Source organism: Callorhinus ursinus, unplaced genomic scaffold (assembly GCF_003265705.2).
Source record: "Callorhinus ursinus isolate GAN/ISIS: 27379988/994484 unplaced genomic scaffold, GSC_fseal_2.0 scaffold65, whole genome shotgun sequence".
NCBI classification, from domain to species: domain Eukaryota; kingdom Metazoa; phylum Chordata; class Mammalia; order Carnivora; family Otariidae; genus Callorhinus; species Callorhinus ursinus.
The window spans coordinates 7,710,657-7,725,224 of NW_027397127.1; the positions used below are offsets into that span (position 1 = coordinate 7,710,657).

Consider the following 14,568-nt stretch of genomic DNA (forward strand, 5'->3'; position numbering starts at 1 on the left):
GCCCAAACAGGTAAGAAGTACAAAGCTGGTATGGCAGTTCCACAATATCAGGGATCTAGGCTCCTACTAGCTGGTTGGGTTCACATCTCTAGAATTTTGCTCTTCATCTGCAAGGTCCCTGGGATCGAGTCTTCATTGGGCAACCTCCTGGGTGGGGGAGTCTGCTTCTCCCTCTCCCTCTGCCCTTCCCCACCATTTGTGTTCTCCTCTCTCTCTCTCTCAAATAAAAATAAAATCTTAAAAAAAATAAAATAATCAGGACTGAATAATACATACTTCACTTCCCATCAGTGTACCTGCAGATTCTTTGGTAGCAATGTTTAAGAAAGAAAAAAAGAAGGAAATGTACCTGAAAAGCAAACCAGTGAAACAGCAAGCAGTGTAAACCATAGAAATGCCTTTGGAATAACAGAATTGGTTATAACCTATGTCCATATTGGCAGAGGGTGTATAGCTAAAAATTTCAAACGTTATTACTGTCATCAAATAAGAGTGACAGTCATTTCTTAAAAGTCCTTTTCTTAATATGAATAAAATGAATGCAGGGTAATTCCATAAAGAAATAAAAATAGAAGAGCAGATACTCAGATTCTTTCTTTAATAGCTTACTACAGGATTTCAATGTGCATATCTCATGTGCCATCTAAAGAGAGAGACTGTGGTTCTCCAGTAGATTATATTTCATAATTTACTAACTGATTCCTTAATTTGAAGGTGACATCACAGTAATATATTTGTGTGGCTTTGGAATTAATGAACACATATTGTCACTTGTAGGTAAGTTCTTCTGAGGGTAGTTTGGTATTTTTCTTAGGAAATGCTCCCATAGCTCTCCCATTTTACAACAACCAGAAATGTGGACACAGAAATGTAACTCCAAATTTAGATAGAAACACTTCTAGAATACAAAATAAATTGCCAGGAAAGTTGTTTTTAAAGATCCTAAATTTTCAAAAATTGTTCATATTTTTCATTCAATATGAGAACAGAAATTATACCTGTTAAAGTGTGTAGCTTTGAAATCTCAGCCTGAGGTTTTTAGTCAATAGCCATGTAAGTATTAATTTTTCCCTTCCCCAACATTTACATGTCAGTAAAATTGAACTGCCTTTTAAAGTTTATAATGGTTTAATACAGAAACCCAGATTCCATTTGATAAACAAGTCTTCAATCCATAGGGAAGAATTATATTGGCTCATTTAGCAAGTATATGTAGGTCTATTATTGGCCAAAAAATACGGAGGAGGGCCATCAAATACATTAAAAATGAGACAAGAGACCAAAAAAGTTATTGTGTTTTTACTTTAATAATACACTCAAAATTTTAACGCAAGAAGGATTCACTATTTTAATTAACATTTAAACACAATTATAAGGAACAGAAGGTGGAATGCTTTTATGAACAAAGTACAGCATCTGTCTTTAGATTCATGAGCTGCCCAAAACATTTAAAATACATAGTATATGAAGTCACAGAACCATAGGGCTAGAATAAAACCCACAAGGTAATTGCTTAACTAGATTCAGATTGATCTTGACACTGAATACTTTTTAACTCATGTGATGGTCATTTTGGTCATCTAACTAACCACATAACTGTCAACCACAGGGCTTCGCAAATATGGAATGGTGATTTACAGTTAAAATGAAGTATAATAGATAACCAGAATAAAATTCCCTTAGTCACTGTTTTATATTTTCAATATGCACACTTAAAATGTTAATATGAGATAAAATTTCACTATTTAAACTCACATTACATGTACCAAAACTACAAATGAATACAGCAAAAATAGAGACCTATTGTAGCCTCTCTGGCTTTTAAGTTCACGCACTGGTCAAAACATTTAGAAAGTCAAAGGATAAGAAGTCACAATAAAGAGTGGAAAGTCTTAAGACAATTTAATACACTCATTGTACAGCTGACCAAACTAAGGACCAAGGCAACTGGACGATAACAATTCCATGTGTGCTTTTTGAAAATGACAGTAACCACCACAGTCATGAAAAATGCAGGTTGACACCTCCAGGACCTCTCCAAATTTTAGGAGAATTTAATCTTCAAATTAGCAATTCAGAATTTCCCACTACAGGTGAATAAAAGTGGAAGGATGTTAAATATTCACGAGAAGTTACTCTTGTAAGTCAGGATGCCTTTGGCTGAGGCTTGAGAATAAAAGCACTTCACAAATAGAATAGTGAACACAAATGATTACAAGTCAAGAAAATATATAGAAGTAAGGTAGATTTTCTTGATACACAAAAATTGTTTCGATGAATTTTTCAGGAACGAATTTAAAATGAAGTGTGTTAGCTTCAAACACAAGGTGAACATAAAACCACTTAATAACTTTAGAGCTTATGTAATATTCTTGCCAAAAAACAGTTGCTGAAATTACCAACAAAATGACAGAATATCTTTAAAGCAGTGCCCTCCTTATAGCCTGTAATCATTTCACTTGCCAATTTTTAAGAAGTATTAGTTGGACTATAAATTCTGTGCAGGTAGACTTCTACTTTATTGTTACCCAAATTACAGATATCCAAGATACCGACGATATGCACTCTATCCAGTTTACTCGCAGCCTTTATAATATCACCTAAAAGTAAAAAGCAGATGGTAAGTATTGTAAAATAGTTAAATATTTACTTGGATTTAGTATCACATAAGCTGATGTTTTTTTTTCTTATAGCCTTAACAATGTCTCTCATCTCCCTTTTCCCTCCAATTTATCACACGTTCATCGAAGTTACATTATGGTAACTTCTGCACATAACAATGACTATATCACACAGATGCTACTACCAATGTCAAGATATGGGCTGGTATTCCAAAGCCATATTTAGTTATTTTTACTTCTTGAATCTTTTTGGTGGAGTAGAGTAAGTCTATATATTTTCAAGGTTATTTATATGGTACCAAGTAAACAACTTATTGTTTACACTTCAAGGGAGTACAACAATAATTTTTTTTCTATTTTGAAATTTATTTATCAATTCTTTACAAAACTTACAAGACGTAAAGCAAAATGCATATATGTAATTGAAGTTTTTTTCAAAGTATATTTCCTTTGGAGCAGCTTTATTAACTATAACACTTAGCTTTGGATACTCTCAAGAAGCTTTATCAAAAATGGATCGGGGAGGGACACTACTGTATATGGCGGAGTAGGCAGTTTTAGGGCTGTGTCCCTCCACTAAAGCAACTTACAGGCTGACAAAAACTCTCAGATCAACTTCTGCAGAACTCTGGAATCTATACAAAAACTTAAAACAATCAGGGGAAAGATGAATAGAGAGAGAGCTGCTGCACTGTGGTAAGAATGCGCTATGGTATTTTTTTTTTTAAAGATTTTATTTATTTGAGAGAGAGAGAATAAGAGATAGAGAGCACGAGAGGGAAGAGGGTCAGAGGGAGAAGCAGACTCCCTGCTGAGCAGGGAGCCCGATGTGGGACTCCAGGATCATGACCTGAGCCGAAGGCAGTCACTTAACCAACTGAGCCACCCAGGCGCCCTGCACTATGGTATTTTATTTTTTATTTTTTAAAGATTTTATTTACTTATTTGACAGAGAGAGAAGGAGACACAGTGAGGGAGGGAACACAAGCAGGGAGAGTGGGAGAGGGAGAAGCAGGCTTCCCACGGAGCAGGGAGCCCGATGCGGGGCTGGATCCCAGGACCCTGGGATCATGACCTGAGCCGAAGGCAGACGCTTAACAACTAAGCCACCCAGGTGCCCCATGTTGTGGTATTTTAAATTGCCCATCTACTCCCTGTATCAGCAGCAGCCATGAAGCTGGCAGCTCGCACTCCTGCTGTAGGTGGCTAGTACCAGACGATGCGATGCAGAACTTATTCTCGAAGACATTGTGAGTTTGGACCTATTAGGCAGTTCCCTCAAGGGCAGATGCAAGAGCTTGCTTTCATTTCACCTGATTGGGGGCATTCCCACAACTGGGGTAGCTTCCCCAGTGGCTTTTGTTGAAAGCATATGAAGGCAAAAACACTAGCCAGAGCAGCTAGGGCAAAGTATAAAGCCGGGACAAGCAATAGACAGATCAAAAAGCCTGAGGAGGAACGGGTTGGGAAAAGACACATGTGGGAGGGATAAGGGCTTTTTAAAAGCTCCTGTGTACACTGGGGCATCAAGAAGGTTACATGTATGCCCAGTGCTGGATGCATACTCAGAAAAGGCCTGAGAAAAACTCCAATTGTTCACCTCTGGCTGACCATCTGCAGGCTCTGCAGAGCAGGAAGTGAAAGCTAAGACAGGGTTGTAAACAGCCTGGGTAAACACTGAACACAGATCCAATGGCAAAAACTGGAGATCATTTTTGTCCTTGTTTTCCCTTTCTGTCCTCCCGGTGTTTAAAGAAACTCTTCCAAAGCACTAACTGACCACCGCTGAGCTAACGGATCACAGACACCAGTGGCTACACATGACAAAGACTTCATTTTATGTATGAGAAAATGAAAACATTTAGAGGTTAAGAAATTTATGCAAAGTCTCATGGTGATTCTAATCTGCACAGTCTGGCCTCAAGGCATGTGCTCTTAACCTTTGTATGCTAGGGCTACATCTCTGTAAAACTGTACCTAAAAGCCAGTGGTGGATCTAGGTTTTGTGGGGCCTGAAGGGCATACTATTTAGAAGCCCCTTTATATATACAGTACCGAAGCAAGTGAGGGCTTCTCAGGCTTAGTCTTTGTTAGCTTCACAGTTAAAGCCACGTCCGCTAGACATGTTACATAATCTGTTGAACGGTTTATAACTGTGCAAACTCGCTAATGCATGATGAATATAATAACAACAAATCTAGAAAATAACTATATAACTTTCTTCTTCTTTGAATGGGATGGACTTTAACCTAGATGCTTTGGAAAGATTTCGAGATCTTTAGCTTTGATGCTAACAGCAACAACCCAGACCTTAATAATTCTAGTTGTTATCATAAATTGACTTTTACAAGTAATCACTTACAGAGTCCCTGCAACATAAAGTGTAAGTAAATCTACTGTTTGGGTGAGAGACTCTGCCTACTTGTGTTAATGCTTTGAGCAAATGAAGACCTCTCAAACTGCTCATCTAGTACTACATCAGAGAATGTTGTGAAGATTAAATACTCAGGATGTAGAGCACTTAGAATAGTGGCTGACACAGAGCAAGAACTCAGGTATTAGCAACAATCATTTTCTTGTCTTTTTCTTTTTAAGATTTTATTTATTTATTTGACAGAGAGAGAGACACAGTGAAAGAGGGAACACAAGCAGGGGGAGTGGGAGAGGGAGAAGCAGGCTTCCCACTGAGTGTGGAGCCCGATGCGGGGCTCGATCCCAGGACGATGGGATCATGACCCGAGCCAAAGGCAAATGCTTAACAACTGAGCTACCCAGGTGCCCCAGCAACAATCATTTTCTACTTAAGAAAACTTAGTATGAAATTAGCATGTTGTTATTTATATCACATAGGGATTCTCTTAAAAGGACTACAGATTTTTACCTATAAAATGAGCTTCTCTACATTTCACTTTAAATTGTTAGAACTGTGTAAAAACTGTACTTTTTTAGAAACATCACAGATGCATGCAGTGAGGGTGACAAAGGCAGTGCTATGTAGAAGTTCTCCACTCCGTTTCCTCATGGTCACATGGGAAGCCAAAGTGTTGGGCATCTCTTGTAGCTAGGTTGGGATCGTGTAAGTAAGTTTTGGCAAATGAGAATGTGCATAGAAATGATGTGTCACTTCCAGTCTAACATAATTAAAAGGAACATCTCCTTCATCTCTTCCTTGCTCTGCCTACACAGCCCTAGAAGCCACTTGTTTCTGCTGAAGCTGCAACAAGATGGAAGCAGACGGCCTTCCTGAATCACCGCTGAGAAGAAAGCTAATAACTAGTGCATCAGGTTTAACTTGAGCAAGAAATAAACATCCATTGTGTTAAAAGTCACTGAGACTTTGAAGTGGCTTTGTAACTGCGGCACCATCTAACCTCTCTTGTAACCCAGTGCGGTATTCCTGCCTGCAAAAGGAATACGGAAAACCCTGATTACCTAGAGAATAATAAAACTGTTTTCTTACATGTGCTAAAACTCTTCCGTATCATGTTATGCTTCTGAAGTGTTTATCAATGGAGATGTTAACTCAATGTGTTCAAAGAGGAGGAGGGGGTGTGTGTGTGTGTGTGTATCTGTAGTTCATAAAGATGATACTAATTAGGACATCATCTCAGTAAGCATTAGTCAATACATGATTTGGGAAATACCACTAACCACTTGGGAAAAAAATAAAGCTGGGTCCATTTCTCACTTTCCATACCAAAATAAATTCCAAATGGATTAAAATTTTCAATGGTGAAAATTAAGCCATATTAACAACAAAACCCTAAATAATCCAGTTCAAAATTGGCAAAGAACTTGAATATACATTTCTCCAAAGAAGACATACAACTGGCCAATGAGCTCATGAAAAGATGCCCATCATCATTCATAATTAGGGACATGCAAATCAGAACCAAAATGAGATACCATTTCAGGATGGGTGGTTTGTTAAAAAAAAAAACTAACAGAAAATAACAAGTATTGGTGAGAATGTGGAGAAATTGCGATCCTCATGCATTGCTGGTGGGAATGTAAAATGGTGCAGCTGCTGTGGACAATGGTTTGGTGGTTGTTCAAAAAGTTAAATTCAAAATTACCATACGACTCAGCAATTCCACTCCTAGGTATATTCCCAAAAGAACTGAAAGCAAAGACTTTGATATACTCATACACCAATATTCATAGCAGAATTATTCACAATAGCGAAGAGGTAAAAACAACCCAAATGTCCATCAACACATGAATGGATACACAAAATGTGGTATATACATACAATGAAATATTCTTCAGCTGTAAAAAGGAATGAAATTCTGATGTATATTACAACATGGATGACCAAGTGACATAAGCCAGGCACAAAGGGCAAAGTCTGTATGATTCCACTTATATGAGTTATCTGGAACAGGCAAATTCATAGAGACAGAAAGTAAAACAGAGGTTACCAAGAGCGGGGGAGAGGGGGGCAATGGGGAGTTACTATTTAAAGGTATCAGAATTTCTGTTTGGGATGATAAAAAAGTTCTAAAAATGGATAGCAGTGATGGTTGCACAACACTGTGAGTATACTCAATTTCACTGAATTGTACAGTTAAAAATGGTTAAAGTGGTAAATTTTATGTAAATTTTGTCATAATAAAAATGATATGAGTAAAAAAATGAAACTATAAAAGTACCAAAAACCCATACTGAATTTAAAAAGAAATAATCTTGGACTAAGTGATGTCTTTCTGACTATGGCATAAAACCAGTAGCCACAAAAATAAAAGATTGATATATTTGAGTACATATAAATAAAATTACTTAAAATACCAAAAGAAGCCTCCCATTGAACAAATTTAGTCAAACAGGATAAAAGTATTTGCAACACACAATAAGGGATTAACTCCTTTAATATGTAAATAAAATTTATAAATTAATAAGAAAAAGAACATTCTTATAGAAAAATGGAAAAAATAAAACTAGCATATAAAATTTCATAGAGGGAAGAAATATAAATGGCCAACAAACATTATGAAGATGTTCAAGCTTAGAAATAAATAAGAAATGCAAATGAAAATAGTGATATAACTTTTTTTGCCACCAGTCTGCCAAAAAGTTAACAAGAACAACAATATCTAGCATTTCTAAGGGTGTGAGTAAAGTGGCATTCTTGCTTTTGGTAAAAGTGTAAATCAGTATAAATCTTTTGGATGACAATGTGACAGTACTACCAAAATTTTAAATGTCTACATCTTTGAGTCAGTGACTTCTCTTCCAAGAATTCATCTTACAGATATGTGTATAAGTGCACAAAGATTATGTATACACACAGAGAGATAGACAGATAGATACTTATTGCAGTACTCTTTGCTGAGAGCCAAAATATTTGAAAACAATCTCAACACCCATCACTAGGAGACTGATTAAGTAAATTTTGGTACATCCACACAGTGAAATATTTGTAGGTATTAAAATGAATGAAGTAGCTCTCTATATACTAACATGGAAACTATTCAAGTTACATTGTCAAGAGGAAAAAGGTGGTTATGGAACTATATGTTTACTATAATTCCATTTATGTGTACTTAACTTTAAGACTGTGTGTGTGGGCGATCAAGTGAGATTTATTCCCAGTTGCAAGGGTGGTTTAATATTTGCAAATCAATCAATGTGATAAATCACATCGATAAAAGAAAGGCTAAAAACCATATGATCATTTCAATAGACACAGATAAAGCATTTAATAAAGTACAACAACCATGAATGATGAAAACCCTCTGCAAAGTAGTTCTAGAGGGAACATACCTCAACATAACAAACGCCATATATGAAAAACCCACAGCTAACACCATCCTAAATGGGAAAAAACTGAGAGCTTTTCCCCTAAGGTCAGGAACATGATAAGGATGACTACTCTTACCACGTTTATTCAACACAGTACTGGAAGTCCTAGCCACAGCAGTCAGACAACAAAAAGAAATAAAAGACATCCAAATCGGTAAGGAAGAAGTAAAACATTCAGTATTTACAGATGACATGATACTATATATAGAAAATCCTAAAGACTCCACCAAAAAAAAAAAAATAGAACTGATAAAAAATTCACTAAAGTTGCAGGATACAAAAACAACATACAAAAATCTGTTGCATTTCTATACAGTAATAATGAAAACAGTAGAAAGAGAAATTAAGAAAACAACCCCATCACAACTGCAATCCAAATAATAAGATACCTAGGAATAAGCCTCACCAAAGAGGTGAAAGACCTGTACTCTGAAAACCATAAAACATTGATGAAAGAAATTGAAGATGGCATAAAGAAATTCCATTCTCATGGATTGGAAGAACAAGTATTGTTAAAATGTCTGTACTACTCAAAGCAATCTACAGATTTTATGCAATCCCTATCAAAATACCAACAGCATTTTTCACAGAACTAGATGAAACAATCCTAAAATTTATACGGAACTTTAAAAGATCCAGAATAGCTGAGGCAATCTTGAAAAAGCAGAGCTGGAGGCATCACATCCTGGACTTCAAGTTATATTATAAAGCTGTAGTTATCAAAACAGTATGGTACAGGCACAAAATAGACACATAGATCAATGGAACAGAATAGAAAACCCAGAAATTAACCTACAACTGTATGGTCAACTGATCTTCAACAAAGCAGGAATGAATATCCAATGGGAAAAAGTCTCTTCAACAAACGGTTTGGGACATATTCTATTTGAAACAAATCACCTTGCTTTTGATTACCACATCACTTTTCGAGTGGTTCTTGCCCTTCATGTCTCAAATATTAACTGCTTTGGCAGAATGATACTAGGTTTTTTCAGGTGACTATGTTAGTGACTTCTGGAGAACAACTGGCATTAGCAACTGAGAATTTTGCCTTGATATTTCATATCAATAATAACATATACACATAGCAGAAGAAATGTGATGGAAGTAGATGTTATGTGCAGTAAGAAAATGAATACACAAATATTTGAACTATATATTAGGGCACTAATTAAGAAATCTGGACTTTCTGGAAGTCTAAAGAGCTGCAATATAGGAAGTAATACTGCAAAGTCAACTAATATATCATCTCCAAAATGAACTGTGGAAAAAATAAAAGACTCATAAAATCAGACATTCAAGTTCAGTTTGCAGTAACCATTACTGCCAAAAGTTACTTCATCAGCAGGCGCACCTCATAAGACTTGTTTAAAAACAATATACACTCAAGAGTTTCATCATCTTAGAAAGACCCACCACAAAATCCCAAGATAATAAAGGCTGTCTTAAAAGCTCTTTTAAATGTAATATCCTTTTAAGCTCAGTGAGAACTGCTAGAAACTTTACTACCTGCTTGGGAAATAGAGATGACAACAGGAAGTGGATAATTATAACTGGATACATAATTTTACAGGAATATAGAAATAATATAGAGTTCAGTAAATTATGTAGCAGCCTAAACAATTAGTTGGTGGAAGGGTTTCACTACTGGGATTACATGAACTCCTAGCAGTCCTCAAGGAATTTATTGCACAGCACTTGAATAACTAAACATTTATAAGAGAAAACAACCATACTGTACTACACTATGGAGGTCTTAAAATTTCAGGCAACTGTAAAGTGAAAGGACAGATCATTTCGCCTGAGTTAAAGGAGAGAAGAGTCGAATTGGCACTGCTCCATGTGCATACCACTTAAATCTAATGAATATGTACTTTTAGAAATGCATTATAAGAGAACATTCTTAATGTCTGCCTGGAATAAAAACCATAAATTTGTCCAATTTTATTTAAAATATATTCTCATTTATAAGTCTTGGGGTACATTTACCAAACAACCCTTTAAATTATATTGAATGTTAAGGCTAGTACTGTTTATATAATCACATCTTAAGATTAGAAGTGTTTACAATATTAATTTTATCTTCTGAGTGAAAGGAATACTGAGATTGTCTTACCTGCGAGTGCTCTTGGACCTGCCAGTGTGTCATTTCCAGGCCCATCCTGCGGATACACACAGCTGTAATTCATGCAGGTTAGTAATGTGTCGATTTGAGATGTTCGGAGATCTTCTGGACAATACATGGGCAGGAATGCAACATCAATTGCGATCTCATGGTTCAGACCTGTATAGAAAAACGACACTTTGTTAAAAGTGGGTTAGTACAGGAGGCTAATGAGGCCAGGTTTGCTGGTTTGATCCTGACATGTGCCAAATAGCTTCACACATGTAAATGCATGGTTTCAAAGCTAGGGACTAAACCCTTTGCTGTGCAAAACTTTATGAATACATGCAAATGTTTGAAAGAGGAGACACTTTAGTGCAGTCTATCACCACTGCTGGAAATAACAATCCAAAATGTTTTGCCAAAAACCAAAAAACGAAAAAAACCAAAATGTTTTACCTACTGATAGAAGGTTTAAATTTTAATATCCAGAGGATGGCTTGGTCACATAAATGAAGACATGTAGCATATTTTTCTTGGTCATTATGTCAGGGGCCATTACAGAATAGAATAATTCAGAGATGACTATTGGTTCCCTTATTGCCATTTGCACTTAAGGATGTATGACTCAAGCAAAGCCAGGGATGGTAGAAACAAGGTCCCATCTGTCCTTAATTATGCAATACAAACTTCATTTACTCACCATTAGGGCTATAAAAGGTTGCAGTAGAAAAGGGACTATGGGGGAACAACCAAAGTAAATCCTGGCCTGTGAAGGTCATCTCTTTGTATGCGTCACTGTCTACCAGGGTGGATCTAAAAGACTTTGTAGGGGTGCCTGGGAGGCTCAGTCAGTCAGATGTCTGACTCTTGATTTCAGCTCAGGTCATGATCTCTGAGTTCTGGGATTGAGCCCTGCGTTAGGCTCTGTGTTCAGCCGGGAGTTGGCTTGAGGATTCTTTCCCTCTGCCCTTCCTCCTGCTTTTGCATGCTCTCTCACTAAAATAAATAAATCTTTTTTTTTTAAAGAAGACTTTTTAGAGGCAAGGCTTTGAGCTGGGTACAAAAGGATGAATAGCATTTAAATAAACAGAGAGAAGGTATTTCAGGTGGGGCAGGGAGTAGCCAAAATTATAGATCAGAGTAAGGAGACCATCTTGACTGGATGAAGGGTAAACACACAGAGCACAGCTTGAAAACCCTATGAATTCTACCCAGTCACACAAAACAGAACCCTGGAGGTTATCCTTAACTCCTTCCTTTTGTTCTTCTGATATTCAGCCAGCAAGTTTTATAGATTCTATGATCTTAATATCTCCTCTACTCATCGCTACAGCAATTCTTAACTACTGTGCTTAGGCCAATGATAGGTAAACAAATTCCTTCCTGTTAAGCTGTAAACTGATCCAGAAAAACAAGTGCATTTTTTTTAAAGATTTTGTTTATTTATTTGACAGAAAGAGGACAAGCAGGAGGAGTGGCAGGCAGAGGGAGAGGGAGAAGCAGGCTCCCCACAGAGCAAGGACCCTGTTGCAGGGCTCGATCCCAGGACCCTGAGATCATGACCTGAGCCAAAGGCAGACACTTAACCATGTGAGCCACCCAGGCACCCTATTATTTTTGCTTTTTATGGGCAAATGACACTAAAATTCCACAGCTTTAATTTAACATACAACTAATGGCTACTTAAAGGTTTTGAGGATAACTAAAATTTGGTATTCATAAACTATAATGGTCAGGGTATCTAGAATTTACTGAGGATTTCAATTCAGTATAAGAAGTATAACTACCCCGTAACTCTAAGCAATGTTGCAAAACTCATGTGGAAGTGCACATGCTGGTATCTTATTTCCTTGATTCTTTTTTTTTTTAAAGATTATTTATTTATTTATTTATTTGAGAGAGAGAGAATGAGAGATAGAGAGCACAAGAGGGAAGAAGGGAAGAGGGTCAGAGGGAGAAGCAGACTCCCTGCTGAGCAGGGAGCCTGACGTGGGACTCGATCCCGGGACTCCAGGATCATGACCTGAGCCGAAGGCAGTCACTTAACCAACTGAGCCACCCAGACGCCCCTCTTATTTCCTTGATTCTAAGACCAAATTTAACTCTAAGATATACCATCAACTTAATAACAGTTTTAATAAAAAGGAAATTCAGCATTAAGTGTACCTATTGACCGTAAGATGCATTCCAACTTGCAAATATAACAAAAGAAAGTATGCCTTAGAATTGAGAAAATATCAGAAGTTGGAAATCCTGATATTCTCAGGAAGGTAGTTTGATTATCAGTGTGTCATTGATACTCTTTTTGAATTATTTTCTAAATTATAAAATATGGTGTGTTTAGCTTCATCATTACTCATGAAATTTGTTGTGAGTTCCTTGGTTAAAACTAGAGTTGTGAGTACAAATGTATAAGTAAACAGGCCTCAGAGCCTCCATACTTGCTGTTTCTGTGCCTAGAATGTTCTTTCCTCAGATAACCAGATTGTTCCTTCACCCCCATCAGGATTCTGGTGAAATGTTATTTTTTCAGGGAGACCTAACCCTAACCCTGACCACTCTATGAAAATGTCATCCTTTCCAGAGTGCCTGGGTGACTCCGGTGGTTAAGCATCAGACTCTTGATTTTGGCTCAGGTCATGATCTCAGGGTTGGGAGATCGAGCCCCACATCAGGCTCCACCCTGGGCATGGAGCCTGCTTAAGATTCTCTCTCTTCCAGTTTTTCCCCTAAGATCAGGAACACGGCAGGGACGTCCACTCACCACTGCTGTTCAACATAGTACTGGAAGTCCTAGCCACAGCAATCAGACAACAAAAAGAAATAAAAGGCATACAAATTGGCAAAGAAGAAGTCAAACTCTCACTCTTTGCAGATGATACTTTATGTGGAAAACCCCCAAAAGACTCCACCCCAAAACTGCTAGAACTCATACAGGAATTCAGTAAAGTGGCAGGATATAAAATCAATGCACAGAAGTCAGTGGCATTCCTATACACCAACAACAAGACAGAAGAAAGAGAAATTAAGGAGTCGATCCCATTTACAATTGCACCCAAAACCATAAGATACCTAGGAATAAATCTAACCAAAGAGGCAAAGACTCTGCACTCAGAAAACTATAAAATACTCATGAAACAAACTGAGGAAGACACAAAGAAATGGAAAAACGTTCCATGCTCATAGATTGGAAGAACAAATACTGTGAAGATGTCAATGCTACCTAGAGCAATCTACACATTTAATGCAATCCCTATCAAAATACCATCCACCTTTTTCAAAGAAATGGAACAAATAATCTTAAAATTTGTATGGAACCAGAAAAGACACCAAATAGCCAGAGGAATGTTGAAAAAGAAAACCAAAGCTGGCGGCATCACAATTCCGGACTTCCAGCTCTATTACAAAGCTGTCATCATCAGGACAGTATGGTACTGGCACAAAAACAGACACATAGATCAGTGGAACAGAAATACAGAGCCCAGAAATGGACCCTCAACTCTATGGTCAACTAATGTTCGACAAAGCAGGAAAAGAATGTCCAATGGAAAAAAGACAGTCTCTTCAACAAATGGTGTTGGGAAAATTGGACAGCCACATGCAGAAGAATGAAACTGGACCATTTCCTTACACCACACACAAAAATAGACTCCAAATGGTTGAAAGACCTCAGTGTGAGACAGGAGTCTATCAAAATCCTTGAGGAGAACACAGGCAGCAACCTCTTCGGCCTCAGCTGCAGCAACTTCTTCCTAGAAACATTGCCAAAGGCAAGGGAAGCAAGGGCAAAAATGAACTATTGGGACTTCATCAAGATAAAAAAGCTTTTGCAGAGCAAAGGAAACAGTCAACAAAACCAAAAGACAACCGACAGAATGGGAGAAGATATTTGCAAATGACATATCTGATAAAGGGCTAGTATCCAAAATCTATAAAGAACTTATCAAACTCAACACCCAAAGAACAAATGATCCAATCAAGAAATGGGCAGAAGACATGAGCAGACATTTTTCCAAAGAAGACATCCAAATGGCCAAC

General features: G+C 37.3%; 1 protein-coding gene across 2 annotated transcripts in view; it reads right to left on the minus strand.

Moving 5' to 3' along the window:
- Nucleotides 1-1,296: 1,296 nt before the first annotated feature.
- The window catches only part of RADX (RPA1 related single stranded DNA binding protein, X-linked), an 88,743-nt gene continuing 75,471 nt past the window's right edge, over nt 1,297-14,568 (minus strand). For both annotated transcript variants that reach the window (XM_025853677.2, XM_025853676.2), the window contains exons 13-14: nt 10,540-10,707; nt 1,297-2,600 (exon numbers count right to left, since the gene is read on the minus strand). In XM_025853677.2, the coding sequence (XP_025709462.1) occupies nt 2,470-2,600; nt 10,540-10,707 (299 nt within the window). In that variant the 3' untranslated portion in view covers nt 1,297-2,469. The remainder of the gene's footprint in view (nt 2,601-10,539; nt 10,708-14,568) is intronic.